We start from the raw sequence: 23304 nt of genomic DNA on the forward strand, positions 1-23304 counted from the left end.
CCTGGAGCTCTCGGACCTGAAACTGCCATCTTCAGTGACATCCAGCTCCCCCAACTCCCTGCACGTCCTGAGATCCTGCCCCGCCCCCCACCGCCTCAGTTTCTCCATCTACCAAATGGGAGACTAAGGCCAGGAGAGCTACGGCCACTCGCTCCCTTCCCCCAGGGAGACTCACGCTCATGGTTGCATTGATCTCTGCCACCGTTTCTTCATCTGTGGGGAACTGATAGATCTGGACGCCGTTGCTGACCAGTTCACTCATGATCTTACTCTTGAATTTGTGCAGTTCGTTCTTGGCAATCGTGTCGGCTTTTGCGATGATGGGGATGATGTTCACCTGGGAAGGAAACAGATGCGATTTTACACCACTGCCGCGTGAGGGAAGGACAACAAATGAGTAACTACACCAAACCTACAAATTGTGAAGCCCAACTTAAGAAAATAGAGACACTGCGAGAGATAAAAGTAGATACTGAGCGTGAACCGCCCACCTGGTGCCCAATTCAGCAGATATGGGATAATCTTCTAGTCTCATCGCCAAACACTTTTACTTCCTCCCACCCTGCATAGAAAGCAGTCCTGTCATTTCCTCCTCGGTGCCACCACATTCTTCTCCACAGAGTAAAAGGAAGCGCGCGATAACAAAGAAGCCCATTCTCTGAAGCAGCAGCCACGCCTCAGCCTCAGACCCTCCCTGCTCCCTGAGTTTGATTCTTGCCTGTTCCCAACAGTGGGACGACAAAGTCCGCCTGAGGAAGGAAGAACATTCAGCTCCGTGAATGGTGTGTCAGAGCCTTTCTTTGCGCTAATGATCTAAACTCTGCTAGGAGAGAACCACAACAAAGGTGGTTTCGCCTACTTTGAAATGTTTCAAAGTCGCACCAATGAATTCCTTTGAAAATCAGTTTCTAGCACAGTTCTCCTGAGTGCCAGGAGAGACAGAGCCGAAGGCGGCGCTTGCTTTCAGAAGGTTATAAAGACCAAGGCGGATCTGACAAGGCAGAAAACCCACAACGACAGCTGACGGGACCCTGTAGTGAAGCCCCCAATTCCAAGGTGAAACATTCTTCTTCCAACCCTCCCACAGCTGACTAATCTCAGTACCCATTTTTTTTTAATCAAACTTGACAATTTGTTTTTCCAAAATAATTTTTGTGGAGGGCTGAGCAATAGCACAGCGGGTAGGGTGTTTGCCTTGCATGGGCAGACCCGGGTTCGATTCCTCCTGGGCTCAAAGAGCCCAGCAAGCTACCAAAAGTAGTATCCCGCCCGCATGGCAGAGCCTGACAAGCTCCCTGTGACATCTTCGATATGTCAAACACAGTAACAACAATTCTCACAATGGAGACGCTACTGGGCCCGCTCAAGCAAATTGATGAACAACAGGGCAACAGTGACAGTGCTACAGTGAATTTTTGTTGAAAGAAATTTAGATCTCTCTCTCTCTTTCTCTCTCTCTCACACACACAGGGCGGGGAAAGAGAGAGAGAGAGAGAGAGAGAGAGAGAGAGAGAGAGAGAGAGAGAGAAAACACACTTCTCCAGAGTGGAACTGAGCTAGACTTGAACACTGAACAGGACTTTTGGGGGTGGTGGTGTATTGGACATCCAAGTCAGGCCTCATGCTGCAAAGTGCTCTTATCCTGAGCCACACCAAGTGGGCCACTCTCAGCAGTGTTCAGGGATCACTCCAGGCTGCGCCCTTGGGACTATACAGGGGTCATCAACATGCAAGGCAAATGCCTTCCTCCCGTAGCAGTTTTTAAGAGGAACTTCCTTCCATCCTGCCAGGTAACGAGGTCTCGATGAAATGCTCCTAACAGTGAGACTGAGGGTCCCACTCTTCCACCGGGGCTCTGGAGAGGGGACTAGAGCTGGTGAGGATACAGCCCCAAGGAGACCCCCTTCGGAGCGTTTGCCACAGTCACCCCGCCATGCCTCTAATCTCCCTTTACTCCAACACACAAAATAATCCCCTGACAAGAAGTAGAGGGAACAATGATGTCTCTCACTGCAAAACGTAACAGAAACAGAGCAAAGAATGACCAGTGCCCAATCAACAGAAACGAAGGACTGGTTTTCAGGAGGGTGCTGACCAGAGGGGAGAACTGCGGGGGGAAGCTGAGCTGGGGTGGGTGGGGTAGGTGGGTGGGACACTGAGACACAGCGAGGGAAGTGGTCCCTCTTTGAAGGGCTTCAAGCTGGAATGCGCCAGGCATGAAACTTGGCACAATATCGGTAAAAGTATTGTAAATCACAGGGCCTTCAAATTGGTTTTATTAAAAAAAAAATCCATTAACATAAATACCATTGTAAATATCACCTAAACTTAGAGTAACAATTATAGTCCTCCCATTGTTCATCGATTTGCTCGAGTGGGCCCAGTAACATCTCCATTTTGAGGCTTTTTGTTACTGTGTTTGGCATATTGAATACGTCACGGGGAGCTTGCCAGGCTTTGCCGTGCGGGCAAGATACTCTCGGTAGCTTGCTGGGCTCTCCAAGAGGGGTGGAGGAATCGAACCCGGCTCTGCTGGGCTGGCTGCGCACAAGGCAAACACCCCAGTGCTGTGCTATTGCTCCAGCCCTAACAAATATAAAAGGTAAGGGTAAAGGTAAAGGCCCTCCCGTTGATCGTCGATTTGCTCGAGCGGGCCCAGTAACGTCTCCATTGGAGACTTTGTTGTTACTGTGTCTGGCATATCGAATACTCTCGGTAGCTTGCCGGGCTCTCCGAGAGGGGCGGAGGAATCGAACTCGGGTCGGCCATGTTGGCCACTTGTAAGGCGAACGCCCTACCCGCTGTGCTATCCCTGACAAACTCAAATGAGTCAACAAGTTGGGAGGAAAACCTATTCTCCAGCATCTCGGACCCACTCCGGGTCTCGTCCCAGAGGCTGCGGGGCCATCCCCAAGGAGGGGGATTCTGGCGAGGGCCCTGAGGGACCAAACTCCTCAGTTGCTTTGACTGACTCTCTGTGCACGTTCAGCAGACCGTGACTTCAAGCAGATGAAATGGCAGCGGTTCAAAGTCTCCTCACCAATCTGATCCGCCAAACCATGCAATTTAAATTTTTTTGGGGGGAAGGGGAACCTTTTTCCTTCCACAGCAAAGGCTTCAGCATCATTTTCCAAATGGTGCCCTCTTTGCCGCCTGGCGCCTGGACCTGCTCGCACAGCCTGTGCCGGGACGATTTTCAGATGCTCCCTGGCACGCCAACGGGATATGTTCCCTGAAAGCCGTTTCACCTGCTGTGTAGTTGACCCGCTGTGTAGCGCTTGTTGCTTTCTCATGGGCTGTATTTGTTGGGCTTTGTTTTCTTAGCCTTTTAAAAGTCATCTCTCGGCTCCAGGGGAGCTCGGCTGACATGTGGCCAGCCCAGGTTTGATCCCTGGCACCCCTGAGTCTGCTAGGAGTGACAGTCCCCCTAGCTCACGCAGAGCCAGAAGTTAACCCCTGAGCATCGCTTGGGTACGTGCCCGCTCCAGACCCCCCAAAATCAACTCTCCTAAATCCAATGCTGCCTTCAGACTGGCTGGGGGAGGGGTACAGTCTCCGCCTCTGGTAGGGAACCACTTTCCTGGCCACCTTCCCTGCCTTGCATCCAAGCCCCCAGCACGGGGCTCTGTCTCCCCAGGCTCTGTCCAGGGTGTGGAGCATCCTGGTACACTGCAGCTGACCCCAATGTGTGGCTCTGTTGACGTGCCCGGCCGTGGGAGTGGGATGGTCGAGGCTGTCAGAATCTGTTTCTTTACAGCAATGTTGTGGGAAGCCCTGGGACCGGGCTCTGCCTCTATGGGCTGGTCTCACGGCACTTTCCCCTCATTACTCTGTCCTTCTGAACAAAGTGTCGGTGAGCACTGTGTTGTGAGTCCAAAGAGTGGAACCCAGAAAAGCCCTCGGAGCACGGGGAGACTTTCTGGCAGACTCTGAAGGGTGTGGTGGGGGTTGCCATTTGCTGCCGTCCCATCGCCCCATGGCAAGAGTTCTCTGTAGCAAATGTCCCCCGGGGAAGCCCCTGGCCTGTGAAGAGACAGAGTGTGCTTGGGCCGTCTCCGTCCTTTCCTCCAACTGTTTCAGTCATGAACTGAAAACTGTACTCGAGAGTAGACTTCCTATCCAAAATAAAGCAAAACCCAGCTCACATGGAACGCAGGGACCCGTCAGGGCCTTCGGGTACAGATAATCTAAAACAAGTTGGGGGGAGAGGTTGTACCTTACTATCCAGCTTCTTCATGGTGACCAGATCCAGGGACTTCAGGGAATGCCCCGTGGGGGCGATGAAGTACAGGCACGCGTGGATCCTCGTGTCGTGGTAGTTGAAGAGGGAACGTTTGATCTTCAGTTCCTCCTGCAAGTAGGCCTCAAACTGGGCATCGATATATTCCACTATTGGCTTATAGCTGGAATGCAAAAGAACAGCTGCTGAAGAACACATTGGTGTGGGGGGAGGGGAAGAAGAAATAAGACGGAGACCACCAGTGGGGAGCAGAGGTCAGGGGAATGTGAGTACAGTGTGGTGCAGAGCGGTAATATGGCTGAATATCCAAACCGCAGACCTCAGCACTGAAAACAAGAGGCCCGAACTTCAACCACCAACTTAAAAATGGGTTGTCAAGGTGCAAACTTGGGGGGAGGGGGGAATCTGGGAACCTGCTGGAAAGCTGAAAACGCAGGGGGTGGGATTGGTGCTGGTACAATGCCTAAACCTCAGCCATGCAGAATGTGTGAATTATGGGTCTTGAATAAAAAACACTGTCCTCCTGTTGTTCATCGATTTGCTCGAGCGGGCCCAGTAACGTCTCCATTGGAGACTTCGTTGTTACTGCGTCTGGCATATCGAATACGTCACGGGTAGCTTGCCAGGCTCTGCCGTGTGGGCGAGATACTCTCGGTAGCTTGCCGGGCTCTCCGAGAGGGGCGGGTCTTGAATAAAATTCTGAAAATAAATCAAAATACAAATAGAAAACAATTTTGGGAGCTTCACAATCCTAGCCTCAAACCTCTCTCACGCCAGCCTCAGTTCCCTTCGGAACCCCTCGGGCTGACCTCGTCCTTGCGCCCTGAAGCCCTTGGTCCTCACCGAGGCACGGCAGGCCCTCACCACCTGGTCCCCGAGCTGTGCTGCCCACTCCTCTCACCCCTTCCCACCCTCGCTCCATCCTTTCTGCCACCCCCTGGAACAGACCCCACCGTCCAAGCTCTCCCCTGCTTCCATCTCTGGACGCCTCTCGGCTACACAGTCTTCTCAGTCTTCTTGTCATTTTGGCTTCAAAGCAGAGATTTTAAATATGTGGGACATGCTGTCGCTGCCTGCATGACACCCAGGCCGACCCTTCCGGTCAGGCCAACTCTGAGCCTCAAAAGCCGTCCCAGTAGAATGATGCGACAGGGATCGGAGCGACAGTACAGCAGGTAGAACATTTGCCTTGCAAGCGGCCGACCCGGGTTTGATACCCGGCATCTCCCATATGGTTCCCTGAGCACCGCCAGGAGTAATTCCTGAGTGCAAGGCCAGGACGAGCCTCTGAGCATCCCTGGGTGTAATCCATAAATAAATAAATAAATAAATAAATAAATAAATAAAGTGATGCGACAGTCTCGCCCTGAGAGTCTCACCCAGCATCCCACATCCCGCATCCAGCACCCTGCCCTGGGCAGTCCTTCCCTGGTCCTCTGGCCATTCCTCTAGCGATGAGCGTCCCGGGGACCCCAGCCCTGTGCACGGTCCACCACTCCACCCAGAAACCGAGCGCCTGGGCTCCAACGTTCCTCAAGTTCCTTTCCAACTCTAAGATACGAAGATTTAAAAGTAAGTTTTGGAACGTCTTCTCACCAAACCACAGTTCAAATAGGTTTTGGACGACTGTGCATGATTCAATTAGCTGACCACAAGCACGACCATGAACAGCAGATTGGGAATAGAGGCTCAATAAATTATATGTTCCCCAGGGGCAAAGGAGGTTGCTGCGGAAATGCCATGAACTCTTGCAGGTTCCCCAAGGGGTTTGCTCCAAAGTGAGGGTCAGCCACAAAGAGACCGGTCTATTAGGATTAAAGTGCCCTAATTCTTCCCCAAATTTATAACTTAATCTCTAAGAAAAACAAAACCTTTCAACATTGAAATTCCACCTCATAAATGGGGCTGAAGTCCTTAAACGAGAACTATAAATCTTTCGCAAGGGAGAATGATAGAAGATACCATAAGAGAAAAATCAAGGGGGATAAAAGAATGACTAAAACTAAAGCCATCATAAAAAAGGAAAAAAAAAAAACCCCTGACATTTCTCATTGGTAATTTATCATATCCATTGGTTCAATCTGAACAGACAAAATCTCTACAGGTGTACCAGCAATAATAATGTTCTAAATCATAACAAGCAAAATTTCAGTAGAATGAGCAAGTGGTATGACGCTTCTGTTTTCCAGTTTTAAAATAGAGCTGGGATTATATAACAATATTAATAATCATTATTATTTTATTTTAGGACAGTTGTACAGATTTAAACCACAGAGATCACCTAAGAGCAAAACCTAGCTGCAAGGTTGGAGAAACAGTAGACATGTAAAGTGTCTGCCTTGCGTGCAGTCAACCTGGGTTTGATCCTTGGCCCATCTGGCCCCTGAGGCCCACCAGGAGGGAGATGTCTTTGCAAAGAGCCAGGAGTAAGCCCTGAGCATGGTTGGGTGTGGCCCCCAAACTAAACAACTACCAACAGAATCAATCTAGCTGCAGCACTTGCTAGATGTACGACTCTGGCTTAATTGACTCAATGTGTCTTAATTTCTTCACTTAAAAATCAAGAATGAAACGGCTATGGAGCTCAGAGGACTACTGTGACAAGTAAAGGGATGCCACGTAAAATCCAGAGGAAATAAAAGAAAGCACAAATGAGGGTCTGGAGCAACAGCACAGCAGGTAGGTCATTTGCCTTGCATGTGGCCAACCCGGGTTCAATTCCCAGCATCCCATATGGTCCCCTGAGCACCGCCAGGGGTGATTCCTGAGTGCAGAGCCAGGAGGAACCCCTGTGCATCGCTGGGTGTGACCCCAAAAGCACAAATGAGAGAAAAGCTGAGTTTAATAAAGAGAGGAAAAGGTACCTAGATTCAGGGGCACCCGTTGCAACTGTCCTGAAGCTGAGATGGCCTGGACCTGAGGCACCAGGATACATCCTCCAGAGCGAGCACCTTCTTACATCCTCCAGAGCACCTTCTTGGGCCAATGAGCGTGCCCAGCTCCTGCCCCAAAGTCCCAGGCTTTTTAGCGCATCAACAGCCCCCCCCCCAAAAAAAAAAATTCCAGGTATGCTTCTGGTTTCAACGAATCCCCCTTTTCACTGCTGGTTTTGATCCTGATCCTCAGGAGAATACAGACAACTTAAGATCTGAGTGCGCCCGTAAAGGGTGCTTTCAGACCCGGATTCACAGTGTCTAGGGAAAGCTTTGGTTGGGTTTCATAACCTCAGGCCTCCTTCTGTCTTTCTGTCAGGAAGCCCTGGTCAATCTTTCCATTTCCTTCTTTCATTTTTACTGTCTTGTTTCCCTTGCCATCTTCCCGACGATGATTCAAAAACCTCTATTTCTAGCTAGCCCACATCTTTCACTTACGCTTTAGACCCATGCAACCAACTTTTACCAGATGTTGCCATCTCCTCTTCCGTGTCCAGAATCTCTGTTCCTCTGGCACTCAGCTCCATACCTTTGCATTTCATTAGCACAGTGACGGTACCTCCGTCTAGATTCTGGTGGAGTCAAACACTGGGATTCCAGCTGCTACCCCTCTACTCTATCTCCTCACATGGCCAAGTACAAAAGTCCACTGTTTTGCCTTCAAAGAGCACAGTAAACAAATATTAGAAATGTACTCAGGAGTATGATTTCCCAAAAATCTCTCTTGCCTCTGTTGATCTTTAACTTATGTTGGTAAAAGTTTCTGCTCGGTATATAATAAGCTGGTTAAGAGTTTTTTATTCACTATCCTTCACTATTTTTTAAATAAATTCTCTACCTTTCTCCTACATCTTTCCACTTTTTTTTCCCTCATAATTTTATTTATTTTTTTCTCCTTATATTTATTTATTGAATCACTGTGGGAGAAGTTACAAAGCTTTCAGGTTTAAGTCTCAGTCATACAATGATCAAACACCTTTCCCTGCACCAGTACTCATTTTTCACCACCAAGAACCCCAATATACCCCCCTCACACCCCTCCCAATGCCTGTGAGGCAGATGATTTCTACTTAACTCTTCTCTACATTGATTACATTTATTATTTTCGACAAAAGATGCACCGTTATTGTTTAGAATCCCCCCCCCCCCCAGCCAACAATCAGAATTGCTGAAAAGGCATTTTGAAATACTTTGTTTTCTATAGCTGGTTATGAGAATCATATAATATCACACGGCCGCAATATTTTGGATTTCTGCAAAGAGCCAGATAATTACGAAATTGGTTTCTGTGCGTCTGGTGTTATGGCCATGACAGAGAGCCGCTCGTGGGGGACAATTAGTGACCTCGGTAGGGCATGAAGGATGAGCCGGTACCGCCCCCCTTCCCACGAGACTGCAGTTGTCCTGCCACGACCGGCTCATACCTGGCTTTCCAAAAAGCTCTGAGGTGGCGGCCACCTTGCTGCTGGGGCAGGAAAAGGCAGAAGGGAGCAACACCCTTTCCCTCCCGGGGAGGCATGGTGTCGTAGTTTAACACATGATCCATTCACTTTTCTGCTATAAGCTGCTGGGCTCTGGACTAAGTCCTTTTGCCTCTGGAGCCATGGCCATGCCAGAGAGCCACTTGTGGGGGGCAACTCGTGACCTCGGTAGGGCACAAAGGACGAGCCGGTACCGCCCCCCCCCTCCCATGGGACTGCAGTTGCCCCATCACTGCCAGCTCATACCTGGCTGTTCTATAAGCTCTGAGGTGGCAGCCACCTTGTATGCGGTTCAGATGCATTTCTGCCAAAAGCCGCTGAGTTTTGAGATTTGTTTCTGAGTCTCTGGGATCATGGTCGTTAATCAGCTTGATCAGGAGCCAGAAAGGCTGTTTGTAGGCAGCGACTCAGGGTCTCATTCAGATGGGGAGGAAAGGGCCGGTTCCACCTCCATCTGGTGAGGCCCCACGTGTCTTGTTGCTGCAGGCCCAAACCTGACTGTCCAGTGGCCTCTGAAGGATGGCGGTCACTGAGCCACCAAGGGGATCAGGCCAAGGCACGGAGCCTATTCCCACCCGGAGTCGCCCAGCGCCAGTAACCTACTGCAGGAACAGGACGCATTTCTGCCAAAAGCTTTTGGGTTCTGAGATTTGTTTCTGAGTCTCTAAAAATATGGAACGCTTCACGAATTTGCGTGTCATCCTTGCGCAGGGGCCATGCTAATCTTCTCTGTATCGTTCCAATTTTAGCATATGTGCTGCTGAAGCGGGCACATCTTTCCACTTCTTATCCACATTCATACTCACCAAGATAATGAAGCTTGATCCCAATTGCAAACTTCCATTCTTACAGGAAAGGATTTATTCTGTTCAATCAATTCAAACTTCTCTCAATTAAAGCCATATAAATCAGAGGAAGAGAAGAACTCAAATCTTATATTATCATATAATTTTCTTTCAAGGCAAGGGCTATTCCTTTTTACTGACCATTTACCCCATATACTTCAACCATCAAAGACAATAAATGACACCAAAACTAGTGGGAAAATCTGCATTTTCTATCCATTCAGTTGCCCATTGATAGCGATAGCACAGCGGGTAGGGCATTTGCTTTGCACACAGCCGACCCGAGTTCTATTCCTCCACCCCTCTCGGAAAGCCCGGCAAGCTACTGAGAGTAACCCGCCCACATGGCAAAGCCTGGCAAGCTACCCATGACGTATTCAATATGCCAAACACAGCAACAAGTCTCACAGTGTTACTGGGCCCACTCGAGCAAATCGATGAACAACGGGAGGACAGTGACAGTGACTGTGATTGCTTCTTTTATTTTATTTTTTAAATTTATTTATTTATTGAATCACTGTGGGAAAAGTTACAAAGCTTTCAAGTTTAAGTTTCAGTCATGCAATCACCAAACACATTTCCCTTCATCAGTACTTATTTTTCACCACCAAGAACCCCAATATACCCCCCTCCCAACCCTCTCAATGCCTGTGAGGCAGATGAATTCTAGTTAACACTCTATCTACTTTGATTAGATTCATTGTTTCGACAAAAGATGCACCACTATTATTTAAAGTTTACACCTTCATTCTTTAATTTTTGATTGCTTTTGAACTTGGACTTGGTGGTGCTCCGGGGCTACTACCCTGCTCAGTGCTTGGGGGACAATGGTGGGGTGGTGCTAGGGACGGAATCTGAGGCTCCTGTACACAAGTATGTCTTTCAACCCTTTGAGACCTGCTACACCCCAAAATCAGACCTGCTGAAAGGCATTATGAAATAATTTGTTTTCTACAGCTGGTTACAAGAAGCAAATGATGTCGCGCAGACGCAATAGCGGCCGCACGATTTTGGATTTCTGATATTTCTGTTATCTTGGATTTCTGATATTTTACTTATTAAGCCTGGAAGTATTTCTGCTGAGAGTCAGATAATTATAAGATTGGTCTCTGTGGCTCTAGAGCCATGGCCATGCTGGAGAGCTGCTTGTGGGGAGCAACCTGTGACCTCGGTAGGGTGTGAAGGACGAGCCGGGAATGCCCCCCTTCCCATGAGGTTTCAGTTGCCCCGCCACTACCAGCTCATACCTGGCTTTGCAAAAAGCTCCGAGGCAGCCGCCACCTTGCTTTCCAGAAGGAAAAAGGCGGATTGCTTCTTTATTTTATATGTGATCAGACACCTACCATATATTTTTATTGATCTGCTGTTAGCTAGTTACTCTCATTTTTATTCCTTTTTGGGGGACAGTGGGGTATATCTAGTGATGCTTAGGGGCCATCAGGGTCCCACCCAACAGTGGTCACGGGAACACATGGTGCAAAGCATGCGCTTGACCACGAGAACCACATCCATGGTCAAAGTCAGTTTTTCTTTTCTCTCAACAACCACTATCCGAAAGTGCGATAAGAACAGAATTTCGAAGCTAGGCAATATATACTTCCCTGACATCTTAGAAGGGCTGGAGCAATAGCACAGCAGGTAGGGTGTTTGCCTTCCACGCAGCCAACCTGGATTCGATTCCTCTGTCCCTCTTGGAGAGCCTGGCAAACTACCGAGAGTATCCTGCCCGCATGCCAAGCTCCCCATGGCATGTTTGATATGCCAAAAACAGTAACAACAAGTATCACAATGGAGATGTTACTGGTGTCACTCGAGCAAATCGATGAACAACGGGGAGGATAGTGCTATAGTGCTAAAATCTTAAAAACGATGAAGATGTGGCAAGCTTGAGAATTCACTCAGCGAACTTCAACTCTTGATGCTTTTCCGGATTTACTTCCATTTTAGTTAATGATGTGTCATGGACATTCTACTTTCCATCACTCAAATGTGAGGCCAACAAATAATTCTATTCCTGTTCAACTCAGTTTCCTTTCTGCCCCAGACCCCCTTCTCCTTCACTGAAGAGTACAGATGTCAGGACAAGAAAGTTCTCAAACCCTGGGGAGTTAATCCTGCTATTAAACAGAACAGGAAACCTTCCCAGATCTCTCTTCCTGTCTCCTTCTAGCTAGCCTGGTCCCAGGCAGATAATAATGCAGGAATGCTGAATAAACAAACAGGGACATTCTGAAAGTCTTGCATGGGTGGCAGGAAAGCTTACCCAACCCCCCAAAGTGGCAGAAGCGATCGTGGGTTTAGAGAATCAGCACGTCCCTTCCTATAGGGTCATGGATCAGTGCAAAAAAATGTGTATCCCTCTTCCAGTGTTTTGATGGAAGCAGTCTGTGTGAAAAACTATTTTTAAACAATAGCTGTAGGCTTTCCAGCCAGCCATGCCAACAGTGCCTTCGAGGGTACAGAGTTCCCAATGCCATGGAAAGAGGTTAAGCAAGGGCTGTCAAGATATTTCAGAAAAAGAAGAAAAAAAATATTTGGTATCTAGGTTAGTATCATACTTCCTCTCTTTAAATCTCCTTGGAAACTATTATCTGACCCAAATGAGTCAGCCGGTTTCTTAAAGAGGCCTCCAGCTGCAGGTCACGGCTTCCCCAGGGCACTAGCTACTTGCTACACCCTTCAGTGGAAACCCTCCTGCCCCGGGAAAGTCCCCCGCTAGCAGAGACGCTAAGCTGTAGTGGCAGCCCTCGGCCACCAGTCTGCGCGGGAACAACACGTGGAATCCTGGGAGCAAGATGCTGGCGAGAGGGCCTCCTTCCTGCAGGATGGGACCCTGCGATGGCTCTGCTTCTACCCGGGGGGGATCTGTGTGGGGAGGAGGAATGGCAGTAGCCTTGTTCTGAGTGTGCACTGGGGCCTCACAGGGGATGGTGGTTCCCCGGCGCCAACGCACCTGTGCTCGTTCTCTTGTCAATAAGGTTCTCTCTGCATCTGTTCCACTTGGCCTTACAAACAGCCCTCGGGCAGGAAGCTCTCTCTCCATTGCTCACTGGCATGGTGGGCATAAATGAGGGCATAAACGCTCAGCTGCGGAGTTCGGGCTAAGCTGCCCCTCCACCGTACAGATAGTCTATTTGACCCAGATGCAAGGGAAAAACCTCCCTAACAAATGCTATCCTCTATCTAACAAATGCTCCTGTTATGACCAGACAGTGTTTATTGAAAACGCATATAAACTGCTCTATACATAAACTAGAGTTCAGTGATCAACTCGAGAATGAATTAATTACTTGTTATGACTATGCGCTTTTATATATCTATAAATATATATATATATATGTATATATGGATAGCTAAAATGTGCTGAGGCAGTACACATTTCTAGACAAAACTATTTCAAGTTCAGCTTCCCTAAACCTAGGCAGAGGATACCCACATTATGTGTCTCGAAGCCCCTTCCTGGGGTCACTCCCAGTGACCTGGGCAGTTCTCACTCCCTCAAACATCCCTTGGAAATGAAGGTAGTATTTTTAGGTTGCTATCAGGCCTTTGCTCAAGCTAGACGAAGAGGATAATCTCGAGAAAGGAGCGGGAACCGTCTCTTTTGTGTTTGTGTGAACAATATTCTGGGGCGAAAGATTAACATCCGGGTTGTCTACGAGGTGGGGGCAAAGATCAACAGGGTCCCCTCGGCAGACTCAGAGCAGCTCTGAGAAGAGTCTCAACAGCTCAGCTTTACAAACTGAGTCTGCATGTTTCATAAAGGGAAAGCCTCACTTTCGTGATTGGTTTATGTAAGTCAGGTTTTTCTGTTTCTCCCTGGAGGGGGCCACACACAGCTGTTCGGGGGTGGGGGGTGGGGGGTGGGTAGCGGCAGCAAAGCTGGTGGGGGGAACCCCTGAGCCTCCAGCTTGCAAAGCACATGCTCAACCCTGTAGGCTCTCTCTGCCTGAGGCAGCCAGTCTGAATATATAAATACCCTAACACTGGCTCCGGCTGGTACCTCTTATCTACACATAAGCCACTAAATGCTCCCCTCCTCATTTTTTTTCTATCTGGGGGGACCTCAGGGGGCCTAGGGGCCAATCTCGGTAATACGCCAACTGGGTCAGAAGGTTCCAGGCTGGGCCCAGTGTGGCTGTTCAGGCCCAGTGCTGCGGGTCGCCAGGGGGCTGAGCCCGGGGCTGGGACGGATGCAGGCCCTGACTCCTGACTCCCCAGGGCCCAGGACAAAAATTCTTTAAAAAAATTTGTTGTTGTTCTGTTTTCTGGGTCATACTTGGCTGTGCTCAGGGATCACTCCTGCCAGGGCTCAGGGAACTAAACACATTGCCAGGGATCAAACCCGGGTGAGCCCCTGCAAGGCAAATGCTCTAGCTGATGGACTCTAAAGCCAGTCTGCTGAAGGCATTTCTTAAAACAGATTAAATGTTCCTTCTTTTATATATCTTTTTTTTTTTTACCTTGGCCCAGTCAATTAGAATCTATTCTCTCCCTCCCTCCCCCCACCGCCCCATCTCGCTCTCATTTTTTGGCTTTTTGGGTCTGCTCAGGGGTTACTCCAAATCTGCACTCAGGAATTACTCCTGGTGGTGCTCAGGAGACCATACAGGGGTGCAGGAACTCTACCTGCTGTACTATCATTACAGCCCCGCATTCAGGAGATTCTGAAATATTCACAAACACTTTCTTTTCCCTAGAATCGTGCCACACACTTTTAAAAACTTTTTAAAAGTTGTTCAAATCATTTCATGGCATAAAATTCATTCCCTACCAACCTTATCTCCTGCCCACCACACCTTTCTCTCAAGGGCTCTAATTCGAATAGAATTTCGTTTCTGTTATCACTGTGCACCCGTTTATCTTTTCTATTTCATTTTATTTATTTATTTATTTATTTATTTATTGGCTTTTGGGGGTCACACCCGGTGATGTACAGGGGTCACTTCTGGCTTTGCACTCAGGAATTACCCCTGGCAGTGCTCAGGGGGACTATTTAGGATTCCAGGGATTGAACCCGGGTCAGCCAGCTGTGTGCAAGGCAAGCTCCTTACCTGCAATATGATCTCTCCAGCGCCATGTACCAGTTTATCACTTTATTTTGTCTGTTTGTTGATTTTCTTTCTTGGTTTTTCGGGGGGGGGGGGAGGGGATGGGCAGGGAACACATTCAGCAGGGCTCAGGGCTTAATCCTAGCCCTGCACCCAGGAATTACTCCTGACAGTGCTTGGGAGACCATCTGGGATGCCAGGGATCGAACTCAGGTCGGCCCTGTGCCAGGCAGGTGCCCTGCCCACTGTACTGCTGTGGCAGTCCCTCTCTATCAATCTTCTCTCCTTGTGTCACACACAGGTGAACAATCCGATTCCTGTCTTTTTCCTTTTGACTTCTTTTGCACAATTCTTGAGCTCCTTTCATTTTGTTGCTAACAGCAAAATTTCATCCCTTTTTATCGCTGAACAATCTCTTGTGGAAATGTACCACATCTTCATCCAATCGTGTACGGATGGGCACTGTCGCTGCTTCTATGGGTGGGCCCCTAAAAGGAAGGACGCGGATCCCCACCGCAGTGGGTAGAACTTTTTGTGTGGACGTGTCTGTCGGGGAGGGAAGCCTTCGCCCGGCTGACCCGAACGCCTCATATGACCAGTCTGCAACCACACTCAGACTCAGCCCCAACTCTGCACCACGCCTGAGTGGCCACAGGAAAACCCAGAAACGTCAGAGTAAGACCACAGTGCCCGGGGACCAGGGAGGACATGGGGCCAAACGCCCGTCAAGTGCAATCCCAGATCTGCCACATGAGCCTGGCAGGAAACAGGGGCGGCCGGTGCCATGACAGAAAGGGTGAGCTCCCGGGCGGCACAGCCGGGTGGGTGCAGAACCCACAACCAGCAGCGTGATGTGTGCAAGCCACATCCCAAGACGGACCCTCAGGCGGTACCACCACCGCCCCGTGCAGCCTCGGAGGCAGCCCAGCAAGCAGTGAAGTGGGGAGGGGAGGGATCCCGTACCAGTCAGAAATGAAGATTTTGTTCAACGGAACTCACATCAGGAAAAAAGATGATTTTCATGTTAGGGGTTTTGTCAAAGCCATCAAAACCCAGGTTAACACCCCTGCTAGGCCTGCCATTCACAGCACTCTCTCTCTCTTTCTCTCTCTCTCTCTCTTTCTGTGAAGCGTCTACCTAAGACTTGGGAGTGTGTGCACTATTGCTGTGGAAGATTCTTCAGAGAACATTTAGTGTAAGTCCTTTCCAGCGAGGTAAATCGCCAGAGTCTCGTAACCACTACTGGAAGAACCCTGTCTGCAAGCCAGTTGTCCTAAATCCTGGGCTGAGACTTCTCTTGCAAAACCACACTGACTCTCAATTTGCATTCAAATCTGTAGAATTCTGGAAGTATGTGGACTTTCCCAATCAGCCTCCAGGTTTAGGACATAAAGGCAGAAGCTCATCCCAAACTTCCTTCTGCTTTTGAATCCACTGCTATTTTGCAGAGTTGTAAAACACATTTACCAGACTCCCTGGCAACTAATATTTTACTTCCTGTCAAGCAGAGGCACAGTCTAGAAGCAAGGAGTGACTAACACCAGGCAGAGGTCACACGCTGGGCCAACGGCTCTTCTTGCAAGCCACGAGGAAGGCATCCGACTCTCTGCGGCAAGGAGGGTGAAGGTTCCAGAGGCCTCACGGTGTCATATAAAGTGGCTGGTTGTCAGGGTTTTTGTTTATTGTCTTGTAGGGTGGTTGCGTGTTTCTCTAGGTTGCATTTTCTAGTGGAAAAGGCATTAAATCTAGTTCTATGACTCCTGAGAAAATGCCCTAAGTTGATATTCTTTCAAATAACCCCCTTTCTGCTTAGATAAGCTGGAACCAATGACAGTAGCTGATCTGAACTTGGAGGATGAAAATTCTAAGAAGCTTTAGAGGAAGACAAGATAGTCCTATCCTCTAGGTGACAGAAGACCCAGCCCCTCAGCTAGTGAACATCTGCCTTTGCGTTTACTTAAGAGAGGTTCTACGACTTCCCTCAATTATTTCTGTCCCCCCACACGACCCCGAGATGTACCTGTCATCCTTGTTTATCTGATCTCCGAATCCCACAGTGTCAACGATGGTCAACTTCAGCCGTACGTTGCTTTCCTGAAGCTCGTAACTTCTGGCTTTTAACCGGACACCTGGTTCATTGTGAGTAGCTGGATCACTTTCAAATTTGGTGTTGAATAGAGTATCCATTAAGGTGGATTTGCCGATGCCCGTCTCACCTGGACAAGCACAGAGGAGAAATCAGACAAGAAATAAAGCTCAACATCAGGAAATCCCATCACAATGACAAGGCTTTCCCCTATGTGATCTGTGTCATTTCTCCCTGAAAATGCCTGAATAAGTTCAGATTATTGAGCACAAAAGTTTTAGACACTGCAGATCAAAATGCTCTTCTTTAGACCTGATTTAAAAAAAAAATATAGCACAACCTAAAAACTTTCACTGGTACATTCAAAGACATAAACTGTATCTTTCCCTCCCCTAAATGTTAGCATGTAAAAACTGTATTAGCTAAAACTGTTGTATTGTTGAATCTGTGTCACTAAGGCAAAGGACATTACACTGAGAGCAAATTATCTGACACCATCTAATGATGTCAAGATAAATTTTTCCGAGCAACAACGTCTGACAATAACTTAACCCTGGATGAAGTTAGTGAGCATTTACTTTGTGCCAAGTTCTTAGACCCTGGTTTCTTCACAGATGGGGCCCTAAGGTTTAGATAAGGTTCAAGTGACCTTGCTGCCTGAAGTCACACAGTTCATTGGCAGAGCCGGCATTCTGCCTGGTTTGTGTGATTCTCTGGCTTACACTCAGCTACCACAACAGCCGGACACTGCGATCATTGAGGAAACTGTTTGCCTCATGCTTTCCAGTTATAATTATGAATCTGTAGAAGCCTACCATATCATCTCCATTTTCTTTTTTTTTTGTTCTCCTAGAGTAAAAATGTCCAATGTATTTGTTTTCCCAATTTCAGGGTTATAACTGTATCAGGGAAATTGAATAATGTTAAATGACATGAGATGTACCTGCAAAAAATGGTCTCTTATCATCATATTGATAATCCAAGTCAGTGTTTCCTGAAGACTTAGACGTGTGTTCAGCAGAGTGTGGCGACACCTGGACCCATGATACCCAAGTATGGAGCCATGAAGAACATTTAGCTTAACTATAAAGATATGGTTTCTTAAAAAAAAATGTCCCTGGTTGTTATTGCTTATGTTACCTCTAGTTGGCAATGAAAGAATGCACTCTTGTTTATGTTTATTTTTTGTTTATGTTTGGGGGTCACACCTGCTGATGCTCAGAGCTTACTCCTGGCTCTGCATTCAGGGATCACTGTTGGCAGGGCTCAGGGGACCATACAGGATGCCAGGGATGGAACCTTGCTCTACCTGTGCAAAGCAAATGCCCTACCTGCTGTACTATCACTCCAGTCCCAGAAATGTTCTTTTGTTTTTAATTTGGAAAAATTTTCTATTAGATTTCCAACTCAATTTAGCTTGCCATTAGCCTTTAAAAGGAACAAATCCTGATCGTCAATGCTCCCAGGAACAAAGCCTCTCCTAATATATTGCTGTGATGATTTTGACGATGGTAACAATTCCATGTGGGAAAGAAAGTAGAGCTCTGGGATGTAGAGCCTGAGGATAAATCAACCAGCTCAACGATGTTACTATCGACAGGTTCCATATTACTCATTGCTTCCCAACTTAACCCGAAAGTGAAATCAAGTGGAGTCTTTCTGAGTTTGAGCTTTCTCTAATTAGAACCCGTATGTGGTATGCCATGACCACAGTACTTTACTTAGTGGGTAAAATATGTCCAAGCGCATTGGCCTTACTCTTTAACCTTTCCCACTGTGCCCTGACACATCTAAGATCAAATAACTGCCTTCTCCATCAGCTGACAGCCAGCCAGTATTTTTCCACAGTCTCCTATATATCAAACTCTTGGTCAGATTTTGATATGAACTATCCCGCTAAGGTGCTCTCACAGAACTTACAATCAACCTCCAACCATGACTGAATACTAAACTCTTATTCACATGGGACCAATGTTCTAAGTGTCTGCCACAAACATATTCCTCCTATGAGCAAGGCATGCTTTATACTTGTGACTTTGCCCTGATCGTCGGCACCTTGAGAGAGGACTCTACCCTGGGCATGAGCTATTACCCAATCAGAACTTCTCTCTTTGGAAGAGGGAATGAGAGATTACGAGGTGATGATATAAGAAAGGAAGAAACAGAGAAGTGAACGGGCAGAAGCCATGAGACAGTAGATACTGGTGGGAGTCTATCCCCTATCTAGTCCTTACTTTCCTGAATATTCTTTTTTTTTTTTTTTTTGCTTTTTGGTCACACCCAGCAATGCACAGGGGTTACTCCTGACTTTCCACTTAGGAATTACTCCTTGTGGTGCTCAGGGATGCTGGGACTCAAACAAGGGTCGGCCACATGCAAGGCAAACGCCCTACTCGCTGTATTATCGCTCCAGCCGCTTTCCTGAATATTCTTACCAAAAACACTCATCAAGAAAATGTAAAATATAAACTGGTCTGTTCTAATTAATCTCATTGAATTCAAGCAGCTCAGATTGATGATTCAACATATAAATAGAACTGAACTTAAGAAACTTACTATATATGGATACAGACATAAAACAGAGGTTTTCCTGTTTAAGGTACTTCAAATCTGGTTGACAATTCAACACTATAGGTACTGAACTTAGTTGGGGGCCAAGTGCTATAACTGCAAATGCTCGGGGCTTACTCAACTAGGGTGCTCAGGGATCACTCCTGGCAGGGTTCTGGAGACCTCCAAATGCCAGGAATTGAACTGAGGTTGGCTGCATGCAAGGCAACACACTTAAGTATCTGTTCTCTCTCTCTCTCTCTCTCTCTCTCTCTCTCTCTCTCTCTCTCTCTCTCTCTCCCCTCCCCCCTCCTCTCTCTCTCCTAACTGAACTCACTTTAAATACCTGTTACCAAGGTAACTGTCAAGTGCAGTAAATTTCTTTTTAGGATTGGCCTAGTTTCAGGACACAGACAAAGGGACCATGATCAAACAACTTTATAAAGCTCTCTATAAAGGCCAGAGATTTTCACAGGAAAAAGTCATCTTCAATGACCCGCGCCCATGCTAAGAACAGCAATAAAGATTTCAACATACACGGCAAGGATTTTAGGATACCTGGACAAGACTGAAATTATTGTCTCATTTTACTTATTTTTATTTATATATTTATATATTTCAGGGCTGGAGTGATAGCACAGCGGGTAGGGCGTTCGCCTTACAAGCGGCCAACATGGCCGACCCGAGTTCGATTCCTCCGCCCCTCTCGGAGAGCCCGGCAAGCTACCGAGAGTATTCGATATGCCAGACACAGTAACAACAAAGTCTCCAATGGAGACGTTACTGGGCCCGCTCGAGCAAATCGACGATCAACGGGAGGGCCTTTACCTTTACCTATTTATATATTTATTTAGCTTTTGGGGTCACACCCGGCATCGCACAGGGGTTACTCCTGGCTCATGCACTCAGGAATTACTCCTGGCAGTGCTTGGGGGACCATATGGGATGCTGGGAATCGAACCCGGGTCGAACACGTGCCAGGTCAATGCCCTACCATCTGTGCTATCACTCCAGCCCCTATTGTCTCATTTAACAGACTGCAAATTATTTGAGCACAGGTATCAGGAACATCCTGCTAGTTTTTGGTTCTGTTCCTGAGGGCAACATTACTTGAATCATTTCTAGGAAGGTGGGTTATTCATAACAATCAGCATTGCAGGCCCTACTTACAGCCTCAGGTTAATCAATGGGTTGGAAAAACCACTCTGCTTTCCATTTCTATTGTTTCTGTTAAGAGCCTTAATTACATACAGACGATGCACCAAAGGTAGTTCAGTAAGAAATGACGGCTTTGGGAGTAGAAGCAAGAGGGGAGTTTTTCAGTATGTTAGCTGCTGAGCCCCGCCCCACCCAGACCCAGACACACGTTATGTTCTGTAGTTCTTAGAACCCTCAAGGGCAGAAAGGAAGGCTTCTTTCTAACCGCCTAACTGAAAGTCTACATTCCAATGGCAAACAAATAGCCACAACAGTATTTTAATAAAATGAATGACTACCATCAACTCTGATGCACTAAAAGAAAAAAAGATGGAGTAGAAGCAACAGTAGGGTGGGTAGGACGTTTGCCTTGCATGCAGCCGACCCAAGTTTGATCCTCAGTATCCCATTTGGTCCCCTGAGTACTGCCAGGAGTAATTTCTGAGTGCAGAACGCCAGTAGTAACTCCTGAGCATCACTAGATGTGACTCCCCCCCCCCCCAAAAAAAAACAAAAACAAAAAAACAGAAAAAAAAAGAATATAAAGAAAGGGAAAAAAAGAAAGAAGATAGAAAGACAGAAAGACAGAAAGACAGAAAGACAGAAAGAAAGAAAGAAAGAAAGAAAGAAAGAAAGAAAGAAAGAAAGACTGGAGCGATAGCATAGCAGGTAGGGCAAACGCCCTTGCATGCAGCTGACCCAGGTTCGATTCCCAGCATCCCATATAGTCCCCCGAGCATCACCAGGAGTAATTCCTGAGTGCATGAGCCAGGAGTAACCCCTGTGCCAGGTTGTAACCCAAAAAGAAAAAAGCAAAAAAGAAAGAAAGAAAGAAAGAAAGAAAGAAAGAAGGAAAAAAGACAAAAAAAGACACAGACTATTAACTTGTCAATAGGGTGATTTGTTTTCTCCTTTTAAATTCCTAGATCCTTACTCACCTTAGAAAAAGTCATCCTGAGTTAGCATGAATCATAATATTTATATGGCAAATAGTAAAATCACTGTATTATCTTTCCAGTAATCTTGAGACATAGTCTAATGTGCATTTGATGAATATTTTAAATATAAACTGATACTATGATTCTTAAATGGGCTTACTAAAAACCCCAAGCTCTAAAATGGACATTTCAAAAGAAAGGAAGAAAACAAAATCCTGAGGTATTATTCATTAGAAGGCAACTACAGTCTGATCCAAGACTAGACCTATGATTCAGCATCCTTCACTCTGCCCACCCCTGGCTCCAAGCAATCACACAGCCAAGTTTAAATGATTTAAAAGATTTGCTTCTTGGGGCAGGTCAGCTCATCCAAGTCCTCCAGAACTCATTCTCCGCTGCTTTAACGCCTTAGAGAATTGCCTTTGATGAAAGATGCTCTGGAGGTCCTTGGTCAGCTGAGGCCCAGGTCCCCAGCCACCCACCCCAGTCTGTACTGCCCAGGGATGCCGAATGGGGAACCCCTGAACTGAGGCCAGAGTAAGGTAAAGGTAAGGTAAAGGCCCTCCCGTTGATCATCGATTTGCTCAAGCAGGCCCAGTAACATCTCCATTGGAGGCTTTGTTGTTACTGTGTTTGGCATATCGAATACGTCACAGGGAGCTTGCCAGGCTCTGCCGTGCGGGCGAGATACTCTCCGTAGCTTGCCGTGCTCTCCGAGAGGGGCGGAGGAATCGAACTTGGGTCAGCCACATTGGCTGCGTGCAAGGCAAATGCCCTACCGCTGTGCTATCGCTCCAGCCAGAGTTGGGGGGGAATGGGCATCACATCTCCTTTCTGGAAATTGATGGAAGAAATATTTTTAGGTAAAATCAGAGAAATGTGTCCACGCAAACCTGTGAGCAACTGTTTTGTTTTTCAAGATGTTTTTCAAGACACCTGTCCCCTTTACACCTGAAGCTTCTGTTCAGCCCTTGATATATATTCTACAGGTCTGTTCAGCACATGCGTGAACCCTGTCACCCCTGGGCACTGCTCACTCACCGCTCAGGTGCAGTTCCTGTTTTGGGGCCTCACTTAGTGATGAGCAGGAATTACTCCTAGTGGACTTGGGGGGCCATATGGGGCCAGGGGTCAAATCCGGCTTGGCTCTATGCAGGTTGTGCTATCTCACCGACCCCTAATCTCCTCCTTACTACATTTCCTTTGTGGAACTCCACAGAAATGGGTCCGAAGAGTAGACATTTAATTCAGTGCCTACTGCAGACCCAAGCTCAGGATTAATTCCAAACCCTAATTTCCTTTTCCTACCACAAAATGAAATGCGATTCTAGATGTTTCTGATAGAGACCATCAGTTTCCTTACAAGTATCAGAAACTTAGTTTTACCTCAGTCCCCTTCTATATTTATCAAATGATAAAGGTAAGTGATGCTATATACACTGAATATATTTTGTATTAAAAAATAAACCAATGGATAGTGGAATGACAAGTAAGAGAAAATATAGTCGTGAGTTAAATACGACATCTACTCTTCTGAGTGGCTGTTAAAATGTTTTGATGCCATCTAAAATATCCCTCTCTCTGGTCTTGACCCAGAGCAATATAGCATAGCAGGCAGGGCACTTTCCTTGCGGTCAACCCAGATTTGATCCACAGCATTGCATATGGCCCGGCCTGGCAGGAGTGATCCCTGAGTGCAGAACCAGGAGTATGCCCTCAGCATGGCAGGGAGTGGCCCGGAAAACAAAAGAAGCCAATAAAAAAAAATAGTCCAGGGTAATAGCACAATGGGTAGGGTGATTTCCTGGCTTCATCCCCGGCATCCGATGTCTCACTATAAGAGTAATTCCTGAGTGCAGAGCCAGGAGTAACCCCTGAGCACCGCTGGTGGGGCTCCAAAACCAAAAACTAAAAAAGTTACAACAAATGCTGAGATAGCAAAATACAAGCTTTTGTTATTAGACAGCAAGAGGGACACTCGAA

The 23304-nt window shown here is 47.2% G+C and overlaps 1 protein-coding gene and 1 non-coding gene across 8 annotated transcripts in view; both read right to left on the minus strand.

Annotated features, from left to right (window-relative positions):
* SEPTIN11 (septin 11) overlaps positions 1 to 23304 on the minus strand; it is a 101269-nt gene that overhangs the window by 24346 nt on the left and 53619 nt on the right. For all 7 annotated transcript variants that reach the window (XM_056111124.1, XM_056111122.1, XM_056111126.1 and 4 more), the window contains exons 3-5: positions 16571 to 16766; positions 4217 to 4403; positions 176 to 337 (exon numbers count right to left, since the gene is read on the minus strand). In XM_056111124.1, the coding sequence (XP_055967099.1) occupies positions 176 to 337; positions 4217 to 4403; positions 16571 to 16766 (545 nt within the window). The remainder of the gene's footprint in view (positions 1 to 175; positions 338 to 4216; positions 4404 to 16570; positions 16767 to 23304) is intronic.
* LOC130020862 (U6 spliceosomal RNA) lies at positions 9321 to 9427 on the minus strand. The gene has a single exon (XR_008792057.1). It is a non-coding gene; the product is annotated as a U6 spliceosomal RNA (small nuclear RNA).

This window comes from Sorex fumeus, unplaced genomic scaffold, assembly GCF_029834395.1.
Source record: "Sorex fumeus unplaced genomic scaffold, SorFum_2.1 ptg000013l, whole genome shotgun sequence".
Classification (NCBI taxonomy): Eukaryota; Metazoa; Chordata; class Mammalia; order Eulipotyphla; family Soricidae; genus Sorex; species Sorex fumeus.